At 32.7% G+C, this 21,623-nt stretch overlaps 1 protein-coding gene across 2 annotated transcripts in view; it reads left to right on the top strand.

Moving 5' to 3' along the window:
• Ubr1 (ubiquitin protein ligase E3 component n-recognin 1) overlaps positions 1-21,623 on the top strand; it is a 143,308-nt gene that overhangs the window by 101,161 nt on the left and 20,524 nt on the right. Inside the window, exons 30-38 of one of the 2 annotated variants that reach the window (XM_071608165.1) lie at positions 3,271-3,476; positions 4,852-4,945; positions 5,827-5,976; positions 9,811-9,884; positions 12,485-12,578; positions 13,596-13,744; positions 16,460-16,515; positions 17,451-17,547; positions 20,442-20,509. In XM_071608165.1, coding sequence (XP_071464266.1) covers positions 3,271-3,476; positions 4,852-4,945; positions 5,827-5,976; positions 9,811-9,884; positions 12,485-12,578; positions 13,596-13,744; positions 16,460-16,515; positions 17,451-17,547; positions 20,442-20,509 — 988 coding nt within the window. Of the gene's footprint in view, positions 1-3,270; positions 3,477-4,851; positions 4,946-5,826; positions 5,977-9,810; positions 9,909-12,484; positions 12,579-13,595; positions 13,745-16,459; positions 16,516-17,450; positions 17,548-20,441; positions 20,510-21,623 lie in introns of both variants that reach the window. The other variant, XM_027926017.2, reaches the window with a different exon arrangement.

Genomic DNA, 21,623 nt, shown 5'->3' with positions numbered 1-21,623 from the left:
TGGGGTTGTGGCTTAGTGGTAGAGCAAGCGCCTAGCACATGCAAGGCCCTGGGTTTGATCCTCAACACCACATAAAAGTAAATAAAATAAAGGTATTGTGTCCAACTACAACTAAAAAATTAAAAAATAGGTAAATAAATACATAAAACCAGAAGAAAAGAAGAACTAAACAAACAAAATTTTGAACTTTCTAAATATTATGTATCAACAGCATACTCTTTAGAAGAAGTGAGAAGTAAGCAAAGTTATACTCAGAGTTAATGGCTTTAATTATTTATTTTTATTGCCTGCTTAATTGAATATGTAATTTATTAATGTTTTCTCATTGAAAACAATTCAAAATGGGCTGGGGTTGTGGCTTAGCGGTAGAGCACTTGGCTAACACATGCAAGGTCCTGGGTTTGATCCTCAGCACCACATAAAAAATAAATAAAGGTACTGTGCCCAACTATAACTAAAAAATAAATATTTAAAACAAAAAAATGAAAATTCAAATAATGGATAAAATTCCCTCATACTATCCTCTGTGATCCTGATCTTTTTCCACAAACAACAATGGTTATAGGTTACCTCTTCCTAATGCATTTGTAAATATTTACATAAATAACGAATTGTCAGATGTAATGATTCTTACCTTCTTTTGGAGAGTAGATGAGAACAGGACTAGAGTTTGTGTACTAGGAGATTAATATCTGCATAATCAAGACTTAGCTTCATTGTTCCTATTTGACTCTTCCTGATTAAAGAAAAAAAAATGAATGAGAGTTTTGTGTTTTTAATGTTTTTTTTTTTTACATTTTTTAGTGATTTGTTTTTATTTTAGCATTCATTTTATTCTATTCTTTGCTTTCTCAGTATCTTATAAATCTTTTCACATTAGTACATATAGATCTATAGTGTGAATTCTATATCATTCTTCATGACTGCTGCATAGTCTGCCATGGCACAGATGTACAATATTTTATCAGATTTTGGACATTTAGTTGCTTCCCTTATCCCTCATTATAATTGGTCAGAAATTTTTTGTATGTGTCTCCTTGTGCATTTGTGCAAATAATTCTCTATGGTAAAATTCAAAAAGAGAAAGATATGGGTCAATAGATATGACCACATTCCCTTCAAACTGACTCTCCCAGTTTATTCATCTAACAGTGTATGAGCATGCCTGTTTACTTCATTCTTACCAATACTTATTATCAGTACTTGAAAATATCTGGTATTATCAAAATTTAAAATTTATGGGCTAGAAATGTAGCTCAGATGTAGAATGCTTCCTTAGCATATGCAAGGTTCTGGTTTTGATCCTCAGCACCACCAAAACAAAACAAAACAAAAAACATATGTTGACTAAAGTTTCCTTAGTAGTAGTATTAGGTTGAGCTAATATAATCTCATATGATTATTCACCTTTTATGTTTTATCTTCTGTAAATTGCCTATTGTTATCCTTTGAATTCTTTGCTCTTGTCTTTTTGATTTATAGTTCTTTAAAATTATATTTCACATGTTTTGTTCCTATTTCTTTAACATTAATTATGAAATTTAGCCATAAAGAAGTCTACATGAAGACAGATTTATTGATCTTTTAGAGCTTTAGTTTTTTGTATCTGTAGTCTTTTCCTATTCAAAAGTCACAACTTTAATTACATAGTTGCATTAATACATTTTCCTTTTAAAAATATTAGAGATAAAGCTGAAGTTCCATTTGAGTACCAGCTCAAATCCTGGATACATTTCTGTTCTTCCTTAGAGATTCATCTGCTTATAAATTTTATATATTTTTGTCAGAATTTTTACTGTTGTTACATAAAAATATGTATAACCATAGGAATTCTATATTGTCATTCAGCCTTTTGTTTTAGTTGCATAAATTATATTATATGCACATCTTGCAATATTCCATTTTCACTTCATTGTTTTGAAGATATGTATGTGTTCTTTCATACACAGTGAGCTTAGTGTTTCTCAGTTGAGGCATTTGGGCAGCCATTTTTTTTTATGCAAGACTGTTCCACAGATTACAGGATACTTAGCATACTGTGCTTACTAGTCTATGACAACCAAAAAGCAAATCTCCACTATGTATTTATTACCGAATGCTTCCTAGAAGGTGGTACCACACCTATTGAGAACTACGTTTTACAAACTGCATAATATTGCATATCGTGTAAGCTCATTTATGTAGGTGAACATTTATTTCTAGTTTGCCAAATGATACACTATATTTCATAGAGCTTTTTGAACAGATAATATTGCAGTATAGTTCAGAACATGGCCTCACAGGTTAAATACTGGTCCTGCTATTTACTGGTGATGAATTACAGGGTCTTTCTCTTCACTGTCTCTAGGCCTTAGCTTTTTCCTCTGAAAAATGAAGGTAATTGTAATACCTACCTCACAGAATTGTTGTACGGATTGAGTAAACATAATTATAGTATTTGAAATAGTGCTTAGTATCATAATCAGTGATTATAAATGTTTTCTCTTATTTATGTATGATTATTGCACACATTAGTAGATCCTAAGATTTGCTAGCCCAGAAGAAAAGAAGTAATAATCCCAAGTATAGCTACATCATTAAGATGTAAGATTTTTTAGTTTTAACACCTACCAAAATAGAAATAGAAGCCTAAATGCCTAATGAGAGGGAATTTAAAAAACTACTGTGCCACAAATAGTATAAGAATACTATGTAGCCATTTAAAAATGTTTCTGAAGAAATTTTAATCACATGAGAAAATGACAAAAAAATTTGTAAATGAATAAAACAAGATATAAGTAAATCTGTATATGTAATATAATCTTATTTATATCAAATGTATTTTATAAATGTTTCTGAAAGCAAAAAAAAAATATGCAGGGTTACTAGTGGTTATTGCTAGGTTGTAGGAGTATATAGGAAGATTTCCTACATCTTTTTCTTCTTAATTATAGAGCTTTTTGTCTAGATGTTCCAAAATTTATCAATAAGTATGCATTACTTTTATATTAAAAAAAGAAATAACCCAATTTGTTGGTATAATAAATTAAATATATATGCTATTTCATGATCTGCTTTTTTTGCACTTAGCATCACAAACTGTAATTTCTAATAAGAAAATCAATTAATTAAAGCCAGAAATATTAGGGGGAAGCTTTGAAGATAATATTCCTAAATATCATTTTTATTTTTATTCTTAAAGCTTTTACCTACATTTACTTAAAATCTACCAAAGTATAAAGACAAGTGACCAAAACATATGTCCTCATTTCTGGTCATTTCTTTTGGTAGCACCCCAGCAGTCAGTGACTACTCTAGAATTGCTTTGGGTCCTAAACGGGGTCCAACTGTTACTGAAAAGGAGGTGCTGACATGCATCCTCTGCCAAGAAGAACAAGAGGTGAAAATAGAAAATAATGCCATGGTATTATCGGCCTGTGTCCAGAAATCCACCGCCTTAACACAGCACAGGGGAAAACCCATAGAACTCCCAGGTGGTATGTATTATTTAATAAATATCTTTTTGAGCATTGCTTTTCATACCTATGCAATTAGAAAAAAATACTCTTTGAATGAAGTTTGGGAGTGAGGTTGTATTTAGTTTTATTTGGTTATATTACAATTTATCCACATGTAAAATACTCTAGGTTTTTACATGCCATGTTGGCTGCTTTTCTTTATTTTTTTATTTTAATTTTTATTAGCACTTGACCACATTGTTCATTCTATCTCTGGCTTTTATTTTATTTTTCTTCTTGCTGAACATTTAAAAATAGGTTGTAGGCATTTTAACATGTCATCCCTAAGCTCTTCTGCATGTATTTTCTAAAACTAAAGACACTCTACTATATATCTATCATACCATTATCATACTAAAGAAAGTTAATAATAATTCAGGAATATATCATCTAATATAAAATACGTATTTCTTCAACTTTTCTTAGAATCTCTTCAGTAGGTGGATTTTGTTTTTCCCCACTCAGGATCCAAACATGTTTCATGTGTTACTTTGGTCAAGTTTTTTGTAGTCTGTTTTAATCTAGAATAATCTCTTGCTTTGTTTTGTTTTGTTCATGCTAATTGTTTGAGGAATGTAGGCCAATTGTGTAGTATTTTGGATTGTGAATTTATCTTATTGTTGCCTCATGATTTGATTAATGTTAAGCATGTACCTGGTTAAGAATAATAATTAGGTAATGTGTTACATTTCTTATATCACATCAGGAGTTAGGTGCTTTATTTTTTAAATACCCTTGACATAATAATGATAATAAAAGCTAATATTAATTGAATATTTAATGTGTGTCAGGTTCTAATTAAGTGCTTTATGTGTATGTACTTACTTAATCCTCACAACAACCCTGTGAGTTAGTTACCAGTATTGGTCCCATTTTGCAGATGAGGGAACTGAGGCACAGAGAAGTAAGTAACTTGCCCAAAGTCTGTGCTTTTTTCTACTAGATTATAATACCCCTCAATATCCCTTAAAATCATCATCCATTCAAATTAGTCTTTAAAATTGCAAAGGAAAATTGATCTTAAATCAGAATATCATTGCAGTGACTAAGCTAATGAAGCTTAAACCTAATGTTCAAAATTAAAATGTAAACAAAAGGTTGAGTTTTTATTAATCTGCACTGATTTTAGAATCATACCTGATAGTCTTGTTTTATATTTACCTCTTTGTTTTACTATTAATAATATATATCCTCCTTTCATAATATTTTGATACTTGGATATTTCTAAGAAGTGAAAGTTTGTGGATTAGAATTTTAGACCTGATGACCTCTCTTTCTTCCCCAACCCCCATTCCTTTGTTATAATCTTGGAAGAGATGAATTCATAACTCTTCCTTTTGTGTTTCTGAACCAGAAACCCTAGACCCACTTTTCATGGATCCTGACTTGGCCTATGGAACTTACACAGGAAGCTGTGGCCATGTAATGCATGCAGTATGCTGGCAGAAGTAAGTTGTTCCTCTGACATGTTCTTGAAAGAGACTAGGAACAGTGAAGTTCACTACAGGCCACAAAAAGGCATGTTTTCTCATGTCTTCTTCCTTTTTTTCTTATTGGAATAATTCAAACAGTTTTAATTACTAATTCTGTTTGCATGATACTAATTGTTATATAAGCCATGGAAAATATTTTATAAAGCTCTCAATTTAAGATTTTCAGGGACTAGATATAATTCAGGTAGAACACGTGTTCAGCATGCTGAAAGCCCTGGGTTCAATACCCAGCGCTGCTTTAAAAAAAAATTAAAGTGTTCCTTACTCCCTCTGTTTGCTTTCCACAAACTAATCAATAGTCACATTGTTCATCAGTATTCACATAAAAATAATAGTAATCCTCATTTTAAAAAATCTCAAAAACAGTGAAAGTACCTTGAGACAGGACAAGAAGTCTAGTTTTATGTCAAAAAAAGATAAAAATTTAGAAATGCAATTCCTGAGAAATCTTTTGTTTAATTGTTTACCCACTTGGCATTTAATTAAAATATAAAATTTTTCTATGATAGCCCTCACTAATGTAGTTGGTCCCTGGAAACACATATGTCAACATTGCTGTTGATAGGAGACAAGTTATGATTCAGTAAATTAATTTTATTATAAATTTTTATCTGCCATGATAAATTTTCCAATTTGCCCCCCAAAAAGTGGGAATCCTATTTATTTCATAATTTAATGTGTATTTTTTGTATATAAGTTTTACACTTGATCATAGTTAAAAAGCTGAGAAGCCATGTACATAAGTTCTAAAGATGTTTACTGGAGAAAATTTTTCAGATCTTTGTACTTGGATTAAAGCAAGTTCTAAAAGTACACGTGTCTTTCGAATTTTGCAGGTATTTTGAAGCTGTACAGCTGAGCTCTCAGCAGCGCATTCATGTTGACCTTTTTGACTTGGAGAGTGGAGAATATCTTTGCCCTCTTTGCAAATCTCTGTGCAATACTGTGATTCCCATTATTCCTTTACAACCTCAGAAAATAAACAGGTATATTTTAATTTATGTTTTGGTTAATTTTTTAAAACCTATATTTAATCTTTTAATTTATGCTTGTTAGATTATTAGTTTCTTTTTTACTCTTTAAAGAAATGAGTGTGTTTTATTTCATAACTTAAATCATATTTTAAAATAAAATTAAAAGCTCCATTTTTTGGTCTTTAAGATAACTAGAATATTCATTTACTTAAGTCAGTATGTTGTGCATATATCTTCCAATCAACATTACAGTAGAACTCTGTTCTCTGCCTTAACACTCACAGGAGAAAAGATGTGAAAAAATTCATTACTTTCATTACTTGCTATCTGAACTTCTATAGCTCTAAAGGTCTTTGTATTATTTTTCTAATTCTATTTTTTTTTTTAATTCAAATGCTATGGTTTTAGACATCTGGGAGAAAAGCTAATGATAAAAACACTCATTGTATATGTTTCGATAATAGGTGAGCCTTTAGGACTTCAAAATTTCTGTATTCTGATAATCTGTAAATGGGATTACAACAAATATTCATTTTTTAATGACAACTGGGTTTCTTAACTATTTTTATATTCTCACTTTTCATTTAATAATAACAGTACTATTTATACTTGTTGGGTTCTTTTCAGTGATTTCGTAATGATAAACCCAAGTTCTGCTAAAGGAAATGGTTTGTTGTTTTAAAAAATCACCTTTGGGCTCGGGATGTAGCTCAATGGTAAAGTGCTTTTCCTAAGTCTGAGGGCCTGTGTTTGATCCCCAGTACTACAGAACACCAGCCAACAACAACAAAACCACCTTTAACATGTTTCCATAGCAAAAAATGTTAAGAAGTGATATGTATGGCAGGCAGAGTCAAGTAATAGTTGCTGTATATCTACTATTCCGTGTCTTTGGAAAACCTGGTTTACAAACTGTCATCTTCATCTTCTTCCAATTTGTTGGGAGATAGAAATATAGGAAGAAGCGGGCTGGGGCTGTAGCTCAATGGAAGAGCGCTTGCCTAGCATGCCGGAGGCACTGGGTTTGATCCTCAGCACCACATAAAAATATACAAATAAAATAAAGCATTCTGCCCATCTACAACTACAATCAATCAATCAATAAAAATTAATAAAAGAAATATAGGAAGAAGGTTGCATCAAAAAAACCCTATTTCATTTATTCAGTAATTAATGTATTCTAGGCACTCTTCCAAGCGCTTGCTACCTTATGTTGTTTAATTCTTACAGTAATGTACTGAAAATAGATACTGTTATTTCCATTTAAAGATATAAAGAATTAGAGATTATGAGTATTTTTTACTTCTCCCAGAGTTATACACTTGGAAGACAAAAATAAAAATAAAGTGAGTTTCAACATCTTATTAGTCTGCACAAGCCTTAAAAAAAAAAATACACTATTGTTCCCTTTAATAAGGATTATGAAGCATGTAAATAATTCTCTAAAGGAAGACTCAGCAACTTTCCTTGATGTCTTTAAGAATAAGATGCTTCAGGGCAGTCCTTTCAAAAGTCAGAAAAATTGATTTTTACAACCAGGTCTCTTAGAACCCTGAAATGCTTACTGTCAATAATAATTTTATTAACTCAGAATCTGACGTGTATAATTGTACATAACATTTTTATTAGATGCATCTATTTGCCTTTCTGTTTTTTTAGAACACCAGTATGAGTATAATAAAAATAATAAAGTTAAAAGTGTATGAGGAACTTTATCAAAAGTAATAATTTTTTTTAAATTTCATTATCTAATAACCATTATCTAATCAAAATCTAATATGAATTCATCAAAAAAATAAAGCTAATATGCTAAGGTTTTTTGTTTCTTGTGGTATTGAGGATTGAACTCAGGACTTCACACATGCTAGACAAGCACTCTACCTCTGAGCTACATCCCCCCTAACCCTTTGAATATTTATTTATTAATTCATTTGTTTATTTATTTTTGTGCCCGGGATTGAACCCAGAGGCACTTAATGGCTGAGCTACATCCCCAGCCCTTTTTATATTTTGAGATGGGAGTCTCTCTGAGATACTGAGGCTGGCTTTGAACTTGCAATCTTCCTGCCTCAACCTTCTGAGCTGCTAGGATTACAGGCATGTGCCACTGTGCCTGGCTCCTGAGTTTTTGAATGATTGATTTATTGATTGGTACTGAGGCTTGAACCCAGGGTCTTTAACCTGGTAGGCAAGAGCTCTACCACTGAGCTACTTCCCCAACTCTTTATTTTAAGACAGGGTATTGCCAAGTTACCTAGGCTGCCATCAAACTTGGAATCCTTCTGCCTCAACCTCCTTGAGTAGCTGGGATTATAGGCATATATCTCTGCACCCACTATATGCTAATATTTTTTAAAAGAAATTTAGTTATAACCAGTGATAATATCATTCATTTTTGAGAATCAAAAAATGTTTTGGTCATATTCATGCCGTAGTGTGCAATTTTGGCACATTTCACTATATATTTTAACTCAAGATTCTTTAAAAAAAAAAAAAAAGATTGTCCTTTCAATAAACAGATTCCTCTTTTGTAGTCTTTTTTTAAATATATTTTTTAGTTGTAGTTGGACACAATATCTTTATTTATTTTTATGTGGTGCTGAGGATCAAACCCAGTGCTAGACAAACACTCTACCACTGAGCCACAACCCCAGCCTCATTTCGTAGTCTTTTTTAATAAAATGGTTTCTGGTCCTCATGGTTCTTAGCACACTGGATCATATCCCTACCTTTATGAAATTTACATTCTATGAAAGAAAGGGTGGCAATAAACAAATACAAATAGCTGAGTACTGAGAAGTTCTATGAAAAAAACTAATGTAGCAGGGTATAAAGGGCTATAAAAAGGCTAGTTACTGTATTGTCAGGGAGCTCATCTCTGAGATGATAACCGGTCATCTGAATGAAGTTAAGGACTAGTAATGTTGCTGTCTGGAAGAAGAAAATTCTAAGCTCAGGCAATATCAACAGCAAAGGCCCCAAGTTAGGAACGTAACTGGCATGTTCAGGCACAGGAAGAAAACAAAATCTTGGAATGGACTACCAAGGAGGAGCCAGATTATAAAATTGTAAACTCATAAATGAGCTAAGGCAAGAAGTCAGAATTTAAAATTTTACTTATGATGGGAAAACATTGGAGTATTTTGAACAAGGGAATCATTATCTAATTTATAGTTTTAGAAGCTCCTTTGGGCTGCTACATGATAAATTCATACTTGAAAAAAAAAATAGGAATGGAAGTAGAAAGAACACTTAAAAGTCTATTGAAGTAGTTCAGGTTAGGAACTACTAAGGTGGTCTAGAGTAATAAAGGTAGAAGAAAGTGATCAACTTTTGAGATAGTTAGAAAGTAAAACTGTGGGGCTGGGGATATGGCTCAGAGGTAGAGTGCTCGCCTAGCATGCATGAGGCACTGAGTTCAATCCTCAGCACCACATGAAAATAAAATAAAGATATTGTGTCCACCTGTAACTGGAAAAATAAATATTTTTTTAAAAGAAAGTAAAACTGTGATACTACTAATAGAGTGTGAGGGAATCAGAAAAGTCAATAACAACCCCTTGTTTTTTACTTGAGAAATTAGAATGATATTTTCATTTACTAGCATTTCTTACTTCTGAGTAATGGGAGTATGGGGTGGTGTTTTACTCTTTGTACTTTTAAATTCCCTTCCTTCCCCAAAATCATTTAAATGCATGTTTCTATAACCTAGAAAGTTAATCTGGAGAAATTTTGATATTTTTATATAGCCATCTCTATTCAAGGAAAGACTCTGCAAGTTTGGCTTTTTACATTGATTTGGTACCAGTGGATTTTTCAAATAATTCTTAAATGTCATTTTTTCAGTGAGAATGCAGATGCTCTTGCTCAACTTTTGACCTTGACAAGATGGATACAGACTATTCTGGCCAGAATATCAGGTTACAATATGAAACATTCTAAAGGTTTGCTTAAATTTATGTTAGCTGTGTGAAAATTGTCTCAGAATCATTGATTTTTTTTTTTAAAGTTATTATTATGGTGAAATATAGTTCACAAGTACAAATTCGCTGAATATCATGAAAGACAGGTTTCTAAGGCCAAGACTAAATTTGGTCTATATCATTTTCTTAATGCAGTTGTTTTTCATACTATCTGGCAGAATAGACAGTGATTAAAGTCAGACTGACTGATTTAAATCTTAGATCCAAGACTTATTCTAATCAGCAAGATTCACTTACTGGCTCTGTTGTTCTTGGGCAAGTTACTCAAGTTCTCTGTGCTATAATTGAGAGAGAAGTGTTGGCTATTAAGGCAATGTGCTTAAAAAAGTATAAGAGGCCTTTTTAAAATGTAACAAAGAAAAGTGTTTTTCTTTATTCAGCTGTGAATCAATAAGATGAAGAAGGCAAAGTACAATTTTTTGGTTTTGTTTGTGTTATTATTTTTCTCATTTTTTGAGATTGTGTCTTAACTGTGTTGCCCAAGCTGGTCTTGAACTCCTGAGCTCAAGTGATCCTTCCACCACCGCCTCCTGAGTAGCTAGAACTACAAGGCAGTGCCACCATGTCCAGCTTTAAAAGTCTTTTAATTCTCATTCCCTCATTGGAGTTAAAATTGACGAAAACTGTACCTAGAAAATATTTCAGAATATTTCTAGGTGTTTTACTCAAAATATTTATGTCTTATCTTTATCATCCATACCCACATGTATTTGTCCAACTATTTCCTGATTATTTCCCCCTCTGCCATGCTTTAACTGTTTACAACCTTTTAGTTATGTGCATTTAGGGAAAATGAAGAATGTATACAAAAGCTAGAGATCAAAAATAGGAATTATGGTTTTATTTCTTAATACTATAGTAATCTAAGTTATCGAGTATTAAGTGTTTAATTGTACTGTACATAAAAAAGCATTGTAAAGGCTTTATGTTCTCTGTCTCATCAAACATGTATTTTATACAGTTCAGAGAATGTTACAAGAGGAAATAGCATTAATAACCATATTTTATAGTATAAAATAATAGGTCTTATAAAGCTTTAAAGAAGAAATAGATTCATAGAGCCTAAAGTAGTAAAAGAAAGTGTCATGGAGAAAATGGAATTTGAATTAACTTTGGATCAGATTTGTATGTGTGGTAGAAATAAAAGAGAGCAATCAGGTAGAGAAAGGAGAAAACATTTTTAGGGAAGTATGAATATGGCATTTTCAGAAATGTAGAAAAAACCTGGCATACCTGAATTGAGGGTACACAGTGGGGAATAAGAGGAGAGCACAGGGCAAGGTTATAGAGGGATATGAATAAAAATTTGGACTTGGTTTTTAGAAGCAGAAAGAGGGAAGACAATAGTTGGCAATGTATGAGTCTGGCAGTGATCTATCAGTTTCCTTTCTTCCTCCATTAACTTAATAGCAAAACCTTTTTCACAATTGGTGAGTATAGAGTAACATTCTGTATGCTGAAAAACTCCTTAATGGAAGACCTTTTTTTTTTGCTAAGAAACAATTTAGGGCATGTACTTACCATTTGTCACTTCTTTTCAGCAATAAAAATTCATCATACAAGGCTCTTCTCATTCTTTATTTTTAAATGGCTTGGATATATGTGAATAGTTTATTTTTATTTATATTTTAAAAGTAGATGAACATCCTGATTGTACATCCTTATATTTAGGTCTCAAAAGTTCAGCCTTAGTTTCACATTTTTTTTGTCATTTTGGTCTTTAAATGATTTACCTGGAAGTCTGAAACATGGCTTTAAGTGGAAAGATCCCTTTATTATTTATCAGACAGCATGACTAGAGGACAATAAAAAATACGAGTGATTAGTGTCTTTAAGAATACTAATTTTTTTAGACTTCTGTATTTTTAATGGAAGAAAATACTGAACATAATCTAAAAAAACTGTTGAAATAAAGAACTTAAAGGAAGAAACCACAGAATGATTAAAAAATTTTGAGCAAGTGACTAGCATTTTTTTCTGGTAACTTTTTTTTTTAAGGTTCCAAAAAGAAGGAGAAAAAAGAGTATAGAGAAAATAAATATTTGAGGAAATAATGGCTGAAAAGTCCCCACATTTGGTAAAAGATACACATTCAAGTAGTTCAGTGTACTTTAAACAAACTTAAAACCACTCAGACCATCATAACCAAACTGCTAAAAACAAAAGATAGATTATTCACTAACATATACTGCTTTGCTAAGAGGATACATATGCAGTGTTACTAAAAATGGAAATACAGAGGAAGAGTTGCTGATAAGGAAAAATAATCTACTAGGTGAATAGCAAAATGCAGAACTGCATTGTATAATATTATCTTTTGTTCAAAACAAAACAAAATGGTATGTGTAACATTTCTATGGAGAAAAGAATATCACCCAAATGTCATGTTATTGTCTGGTGGGAAAAGTATAGGTGGTTTTTATTGTTCATTAGCATTTTCTAGGTTTTCTAAAATGATCATGTATAATTTTTAAAAAAAAAATTATTGTCAGAACTAAAGTTACTCATTATTTTTCTTTTTCCTTTTAAATTATTAGGAGAAAACCCCGTAATTCCTGTCTTGTTTAATCAAGGAATGGGAGATTCTACTTTTGAGTTTCATTCCATCTTGAGTTTTGGAGTTCAGTCTTCGTAAGTATCTAAATGGTTAAAAACTTTGTAAATGGGGCTGGGGTTGTGGCCCAATGGTATAGTGCTTGTCTAGCATGTACGAGACCCTGGGTTCGATCCTCAGCACTACATAAAAATAAATAAATAAAATAAAGGTATTGTGTCCAACTACTTCTAAAAATAATTGTTTAGAAAAAAAAGTTTTTGTAAATGGCTGTGAAAATAAGAATGGGAAATGATTCTTTCCTCTTTCTTCTTTATTTGTAAAATTTTTCCTTTATCCCATTTTTCTTTCTTTTTCCCTGGAGTTTTATTTGTATTAGTAAAATTAAGTGGTTTGATATATAATATCTCTAGGTAACCATTTTTGACCAGCAAAAAAATGCCAATTCTGTATGGATCAGAATTTAAGAGACTTTACTTAAAGTCACATTTTACTTTCCCTGAAAAGCCTCAGGTCATACCCCTGTACTCATTTTTGTTTCCATGAAAACAAAACTAGGGGCTGGGGCTCAGCGGTAGAGTGCTCACCTAGCACAGGCGAGGCCCTGGGTTCGATCCTCAGCACCACATAAAAATAAATAAATAAGGGAATTGTATCCAACTATAACTAAAAAATAAATATTTTTTTAAAAAGAAAATAAAACTAAAAGCAATGTGCTTTCTTACCTACTTCACATGGATATTTATGTGATAACACTTCAAAAAATATAGTATGCCCAAATCGGGTATTATTATTTTATGAATATGACTATCTAGAATACTTTTCTCTGATTGTATTCCTTGTTTATATTATCTGTCCCATTACTACTGAAAATACTTATTACAAGTAGAAGTTCATAAAACCAAAAATTATCACTCCAAATATGTATTATTTGTCACACATACACATAACACACATTCACACATGACAAAGAACAGTTTACTTAAGTCAAAAGGAGTTGTTTCTGTTGCTTCAATACCTAACGAGCCTTCTTGGGAAAATAGCTCTTTTTACTAAATTATTGTGTAACTTTTTTTGTTTTGTTTTATTTGTAGGATCAAGTATTCTAATAGTATCAAGGAAATGGTCATTCTCTTTGCCACAACAATCTATAGAATTGGACTAAAAGTGCCTCCTGATGAAACAGATCCTCGAGTCCCCATGATGACCTGGAGCACATGTGCTTTCACTATACAGGCAATTGGTAAAGTCTGTAAGAAAACTGGCTTGGAAACTGGGCACAGTGGCACACACCTGTAATCCCAGCTACTCAGGAAGCTGAAGCAGAAGGATAACAAGTTCAAGACCAGCCTGGCCAACTTAGTGAGACCCTGTCTCAAAATAAAAGGGCTGGGATATAGCTCAGTGGTAGAGCACTTACTTGCCTGGCATGCAGAAGACCCTAGTTTCTATTCCCAGTATTGTACACCTAAGCCCAGTGACTCCAGAGGCTCAGGTAGGAGGATCCTAAGTTTAAGGCCAGCCTAGGCAACTTAGTGAAACCATATATGAAAACAAAAAATAAAAAGGGCTGGGGATGTTGCTCAGTGGTAGAGTATCCTGGGTTTGATCCCCCAGTACCAGAAATACTACAGGAGCAGGGTAGCCGGGGAGGGAGGGAAGAAGGAAAGAAAGAAAAAAAAAATTTGGTTTGGAGGTTTTAGTGAAACAATTTTGATTGACTAGAAAATTATTTCTTTTCCTGATGGCACAGAATAGTTTGCCTTGCTTAAGCATTACTAATATTTCAGTATAGTAGTGTGGCCTGATGCCATTAGGTCTGATCATTTTTTTTACATTGATCTCTTTTTAACTACCATAGTGACCATAAGCAGCACAAGTTAAAATTATTTTAGGGCTGGGGTAGTAGCTCAGTGGTAGAGCGCTAATCGCATGTGTGAGGCCCTGGATTCCATCCTTAGCACCACATAAAAATAAATAAATAAAAATGAAGATATTAAAAAATATATATTTTAAAGGGATAGCAAGAAGTACACTATAGCCAAAAAGTGGCACATTTATGACACTAGGTCAAGAATAAATAGCAATGAAGAATCAACTCAGAAATGCCCAGTAATTTTTGTTTCTTTTATACTTTGAGAGAAAAGAAAAAAAGGGCTGGGGCTGTAGCTCAGTGGTAGAACGCCTGCCTTGCAGGTGTGAGGCACTGGGTTCAATCCTCAGCAACACATAAAAATAAATAAATAAAAAGATATTGTGTCCATTTACAACTAATAAAATAAAATTAAAAAAAAAAGAAAAGAGAGGGAAACCAAAGTTACCTAAAAACCTTATCAGAAAAGGGAAATCTGAGATAAGAAGAGACAGATTAGCAAACTGAAACTAACCAGGTCTGAAGGGGAAGGCTTCTGTCAAATTTTTTGCCATGTTGGAAATTTCCCATCAAAAAGCAAACCAGTGAAAAATCACTTAGATTTTTAAATTAGCACATTTGCTCATTACAATTACAAAATATAATACTATATAGAAGAAAATAACAACTCTTCTTTTTGGGGGGGGGGTAACTGGGAATTAAACCCAGGGGCACTTACTTAACCACTGAAACACATCCCCAGCCCTTTTTTATATTTTATTTAGAGACAAGGTCTCACTGAGTTACTTAGGGCCTTGCCAAGGCTGGCTCTGAACTCATAATACTCATGATCCTCCTGACTCACCCTCCTGAGCTGTTAGGATTACAAGGCATGCACCATCATGCCTGGCAATTAAGAACTCTTTGTTCAAGCCACTTTAAATCTACTGTGTATTTTATTTTTGATAATAATTTTTTAGGAACTCACTGTATTTTCTACACTTTGAAGTATTTTTATAACAACATGCTGTTTTATATTTTGAATTAAGTGCATGGATGCCTCTTTATTACCCAAAACTTTCCTATAGCAGTAGACATCAGATTTTAGGAATCATTTCCATAGTTTTGGTATTATCTTCTTTTTTCTATAAATATGTTCTAATTCATATATATATTTAGTTATAGATGGACACAATACCTTTATTTTATTTATTTATTTTTATGTGGTGCCGAGGATCAAACTCAGTGCCTTACCCATTGCAAGTACTCTACCACTGAGCCACAACACCAGTCCCTGTTCTAATTCTTTTTAAATTATACTTAAAAGATTATAAAGTTACATGCATCTGCCTTCCACATTATTTTTAAGCAAAGTGAGTTCCTGTTACATATAAAAATTACTTTTAAAAATTTTTGTATAAAAAAGATATTAAAAGGTGGACCAGGCTGGAGTTGTGGCTCTGTGCTAGAGTGCTTGCCTAGTATGCATGGGTTCTATCCTCAGCACCACATAAATATAAAATAAAGATATTGTGTCTACCTAAAGCTAAAAAATAAATATTAAAAAAAAGAAAAACCAAACCCAGGTATTTTGGTTTTTTTGCTAGAGTTCTATAGGAACTTTATAGTTTATACTAGTAATTTATAGATTGTCTACATTTGCTTCTCTACTGTTCTCTCAAAAATGGGGAAATTTTGGCATATACAAACAATAAGACATTGAAGAAGAAAACTGCAAATCATCTGATCAAAAATATAATTAATTTAGGGCCCAGGGATATAGATCAGTGGTGGAGCTCTCCCCTAACATGAGCAAGGCAGTGGGTTTAATTACAATTCTGCATGCCTATAATCCCAGTAACTCCAGAAGCTAAGGCAGGAGGATTTTTTAGCCTAGGAAATTTAGTGAGACTCTGTTTAAAAGTAAAAAATTAATAGGGCTGGAAATGTAGCCCAGTGGTAGAGCACCCCTGGGTTCAGTCCCCAAGACCCCTCAAAAATACATATACATGTAAAATTCAAGAACATTTAATAGAACCTAAATACAATATATAATTGTAGCAGCATTCTGGATTTATTATTTTTATGTTTTTCTTATTTTTTAAGAAAATCTATTGGGTGATGAAGGAAAACCTCTGTTTGGAGCACTTCAAAATAGGCAGGTATGTATATTTCAACAGGGTTTATGTAATTCATGGAATGCTTTTTTAAATCTCTTTTTCTGTAAAGAAAGCAGAATTTTGTAGGGAGGTAAAAAAGAGCTGCTTCAGTCTCATAGGAAATGGCCTATGTTTTGCACTTTACAGAATTTACTCAATCTTAGTGGTTAAATATATTTCACACAGAGATTTCAGGTGATACTTGATTACTTTTCCTCCCCTTCTCTGTATATTGACAAATCAAAAACCTGGCATCTCCTGTGTTTTTCCCTCTCACTGATTTTTCACTATCATATTGCATTAAATATATGCTGGTTGAGTTAGGAAAATTATTATACTGAATTCAGGAATAAAATTAAGCCATGATTCCTTGATGGATAGATACTACACAATTTACTTCTGCCTCAGGCCAACCAAAGCCTTTTAACATAGGCAACCCTGGAAAACAGTATTAAAGCAATGTGCTCAGTAGCCCTGTGAAGATAAATGGACAACTGAAGATTCCCTAAACTATTTTCATTCTAACCATTTTCCTCTTACTTTCCCGACAGTCAGCATAGCAGACTTGTAGTCCACAGTGTGCTTCCCATCCTGCTATTAGGGAAGCAGATGTATTTCACTGGTTTTCTTACCGTCATTTTAGAATTTCTAGAAATACATTTGCACTGGCTTCAATAGAATAAATTGGCCAGACATTTAAGAAAATGACACTGAATAAAATGGATACTCAGCCAAGCGCACTTGCACATTGCCTATAATCCCAGCCAAATACCCCTGGGTTCAATCTGATACAATTTAAAAAAAAAAATATATATATATATATATATATATACACACACACACACACACACATGTATTAGAATATAAGTTTATGATATATAAGTGTGGTGTCTTTCTTCATCATTTCACATTTTATCTTCCTCTTACTTACAATCTAGCATAATGGTCTGAAAGCATTAATGCAGTTTGCAATTGCACAGAGGATTACCTGTCCTCAGGTCCTGATACAGAAACATCTGATTCGGCTCCTATCAGGTACAGTCTTCTGAATTATTATGTTTTTAGTTACGTGTATTTTTGTACTGCATTTCTGGCAATGTATTTCATTAGGAAACAACATAGTACAGTAATTGTTAGTACTCACTAATGAAATGTTAATGCCCACAACAGGTTTACCAAAAATAAATAAATAAAGCACATAGCTATCACATTAGTACTTGTAATTTTGTTTAAAAATCAGGTATTTTCCAAGTATTTTTAGCTTATATTCTTTGTATTCACTTAGTCATTGAAATAGTATCCTCAACCACTAACATACTTGTTTCCCAAATCTGGTTAGAAAAGGGATAGACTTGGATAGAAAGGGATAGATCATTTTAAAATTTTATTTCATTGTTGAGTCAAAGTCATGTAAAATAATAGAAATGCTAATTGTGATAATGTCAGAACTCAGGCCTGTTGTTTTATAATAACTTTATTTATGTTTTTATGTAGTGCTGAGTATCGAACCCAGAGACTCACACATGCTAGGCAAGCGCTCTATCACTGAGCCACAACTCCAGCCCCAGGCCTGTGGGGTTTTTTGTTTGTTTGTTTATTTGTTTGAGAGATAGGCTGTAACTATTTCTTGATGATTTTCTTGCAGTTTAGCAAGCTAGAATTATACTAAGGGCCCATATGATATTCTCAGTATAAAAATAAAAAGGATGTGTTTACATTTTGGTGGTCTGCATTTCCATTATGCATTTAAAGTCTACAACAATAGTTCCTCTGGACCCAAACAGGTCAGCCTTAAAAAGAGCTATTTATAAATCAGTTTGTTCATAAATTCAAAATGTCATGAAGGGGAGTTTCAGCTTGTTCTTCCTAGATAAATTCTTACCAAATAAGAATTATATGAGTTTTTTAAGTTTTAAAGCCAGATATAGGGTTTTTTTTTTTCCACCCCCTGGCTAATTAGCAGTCATTTTTTTCCCCAAGATAGAGCAGCTGTTTACCTTGAAAAATTGTTGAGGTCAGTTTTTCCTCTTTACTGATCCCCACAAGCCTCTTAGGAATCTCTTCTTGAGTATCTTTCTGCTCACTCTGATGATATGGTGATTCCACAACTCATCTAAGGCTGCCTCCCAACTTTCATTAGAACTTTACAATGCTTAGTTTTTATTTTTTTCAAATTAGTTTCCAATTATTCCTGAATTAGCTCATGTTACTAGGAATCTAAGATTGAAGTATTCTCCTAGCCACACATTTCGAAAGTTGTTTGTTTATGTCGCTTTCTTTTTTCTCTTGTTGGCCAGTTGCACAGGCCCAGAAATTTCATGTTATACATACCTGTCTTTGTTCTTATGACCTCTTCCTGTTATTGAACAGTTTATCATATTTACATAGTTTACATATTTACATATTTTGTTTTTTAATCTTTTGGTATCTCTTTCATTCATAATCTAGATACCTTGTTTTACTAGGACTTCCAAGCAGTCTCATTGCATTTGTGTTTATTGCACATTATGGGATTTATAATATTCAAAATATCTCAAAGTAAACACCAAACCAGAAGACTAAACATCATTACAGATGACAGAGACTAAGATGATTATGACAGCTAATAGTTTCTAATTAGCAGTAACTGATGGGATTGTTGTGCTTTGATTTGTATTGTAACTTTCTGTGCCTATTATGAAATTTTTTTAAGCAAAAATTTATTAGCAGGGGCATCTTTATTTATAAGGCATTGAAACTATAAATAATATATAAAGAAGTGTAAGATGTGGTCCCTGCCATGATAAGATTTTTTTTAATTAAAGAAAACATTATAACACATTAGAATAGCCAAATGCCCATATATGTCCTTCACAAATACATGTTTGAAAAATTGAGACAAGAAAGCAATCACTATGGGTCTTTGTTGTTATCTCCTCTAGCAGAGGGCCAGATTTGAACTTGGCCCTGAAGGGAAAGTACATAATGAACAAGTTTTGAAAAATAACTTTGCCAGGTGCAATGGCACATGCCAGTAATCCCAGCAACTTGGGAGGTGAGGCTGGAGGATAGTAAGTTTGAGGCCAGCTTCAGCAACTTAGTGAAACCCTGTCTAAAAATAAAAATATGAAAAGGACTGGGGATGTAGCTCAGTGGTAAAGCACCCCAGGGTTCAACCCAGAAGAGTAATAAATAATAATAGTTTTTATTAAGATAGAATTAATTCCTTTGTTGTTTATAACATATAAATCATTCCTGTTGATTTGATTTCTTGATTTCACTTCCTTGCTACTCTTTCCTGGACTCTGTGGTTTATTGCTTTTCCTTAGATACTGACCAGATATGAAAGATCATAGCTTCTGATCTATCTGCATTTCCCCCCAGTCATCAGTTCACTTAAACCATTATCAGTTTTATTGAGGAGAATCTTCTGCATCCTCATTTTACCTAAATTGCTTTGCACACTCTCCCTCCTTCCCACCCCAATCTGTTCATATAATTCATATAATAGAACATTTAAAAATGTGCAGTTTGGGAGGATGGACGTAGAGAGGACTTTTTAGGAAAGCAACCCTTCTTTTTCAGCATTTTTTGGGATATGAGTTCACTGCTGGATATTGAACCCAGGGCTTTCTGCATGATAAGCATGCACTCTACCACAAAGCTACAGCAACTATTTCTTGAACAATCTCTTTATTTCAGTTATCTCAGTTCATTCACCTTTTCCTCCTAAATCTTATCTTTCAACCCTTAAATTGTATTCAAGGCTTTCTTATAGCCTTTTTATCAGTTCAATTTATCTCTTTGTGTTTCTTATATCTTAAAGGTACAATATACTAGTTTCTGTATTTTATAACTGTGTTATATTTTCATCTTAGGTGCTTTGGTTTGCATTTTATTTAACTCCATTGTTATCTTACTAACGGAAATACATTAACTTTTTGTTTTAGTTGTTCTTCCTAACCTAAAATCAGAAGATACACCATGCCTTCTATCTATAGATCTATTTCATGTTTTGGTAAGTGTTTAATTTAAAAAAAAATTTTTTTTTCCCGTTACTGGGGATTGAACCCAGGGTCTCAAGCATGCTAGGCACGTATTTATAAGAAAAAAAAAATTATTTTTAAGTCACCAAATTTCTAATTGTATGTTTAACTCATTCAAATTTATGCTCTCTGTTCAAGATTATAAATTATTGGTGTTCCAATGGGATATTACTCAGCCATAAAGAAGAATGAAATTATGGCATATGCCAGTAAATGGATGGAATTGGAGAATATCATGCTAAGTGAAATAAGCCAGTTCCAAAAAACCAAAGGCAAAATATTCTCTCTGATATGTCGTTGATAACCTACAACAATGGAGAGGAAGATTAGAAGTTCTTTAGACTAAACAAAAAGGGAATGAAGGGAAGGGAGGAGGGATAGTAATAGGAAAGACAGTAGAATGAATCAGACATATCTTTTCTAGCCCTGTATATAAATATATGATCAATGTAACTCCACATCATGTACAACCACAATAATGGGATCCTAATTGGAACAAATTATACTTATTCTATGTATAATATTTCAAAATATACTTTACTGTCATGAAAAAAAATTAATTATTGATATTAAACCTAAGTTTAATAACCTGTTTGTTCTCTTATGCATTCTGCTTATAAGTAAATATACATTTGACTGAGACCATCAAAACCATTTTAAAAATGAAAGTACATTTATATTTACTTTGTAATTAGTCTTGTTGGTTATATTAGTTTATATTTTTTCAAACAAACTTTTACTAAATCTGTATTATGCTTCCTTTCTCTCCCCTCTTTTTTTTGTGGGGGGATGGCAGGTGCTGGGGATTGAACTCAGGGGCACTTGACTACTGAACCACATCCCCAGCTTTATTTTTTTTTTTTTTGTATTTTATTTAGAGACAGGGTCTCACTGAGTTGCTTAGCACATTGCTTTTGCTGAGACCAGCTTTGAACTCATGGTTCTCCTGCCATAGCCTCCCAAGCCGTTGGGATTATAAGCATGCACCATCGTGCCCGGCCTTTCTTCCCTCTTTTCTTAACTTTTTTTTTTATTATTATTATTATAAGCAGTGAATGACATGATGAGCTATCTTTAAAAATCGTT

This window comes from Marmota flaviventris, chromosome 2 (genome assembly GCF_047511675.1).
Source record: "Marmota flaviventris isolate mMarFla1 chromosome 2, mMarFla1.hap1, whole genome shotgun sequence".
NCBI classification, from domain to species: domain Eukaryota; kingdom Metazoa; phylum Chordata; class Mammalia; order Rodentia; family Sciuridae; genus Marmota; species Marmota flaviventris.
This window is presented reverse-complemented; position numbering and strand designations above follow the sequence as displayed.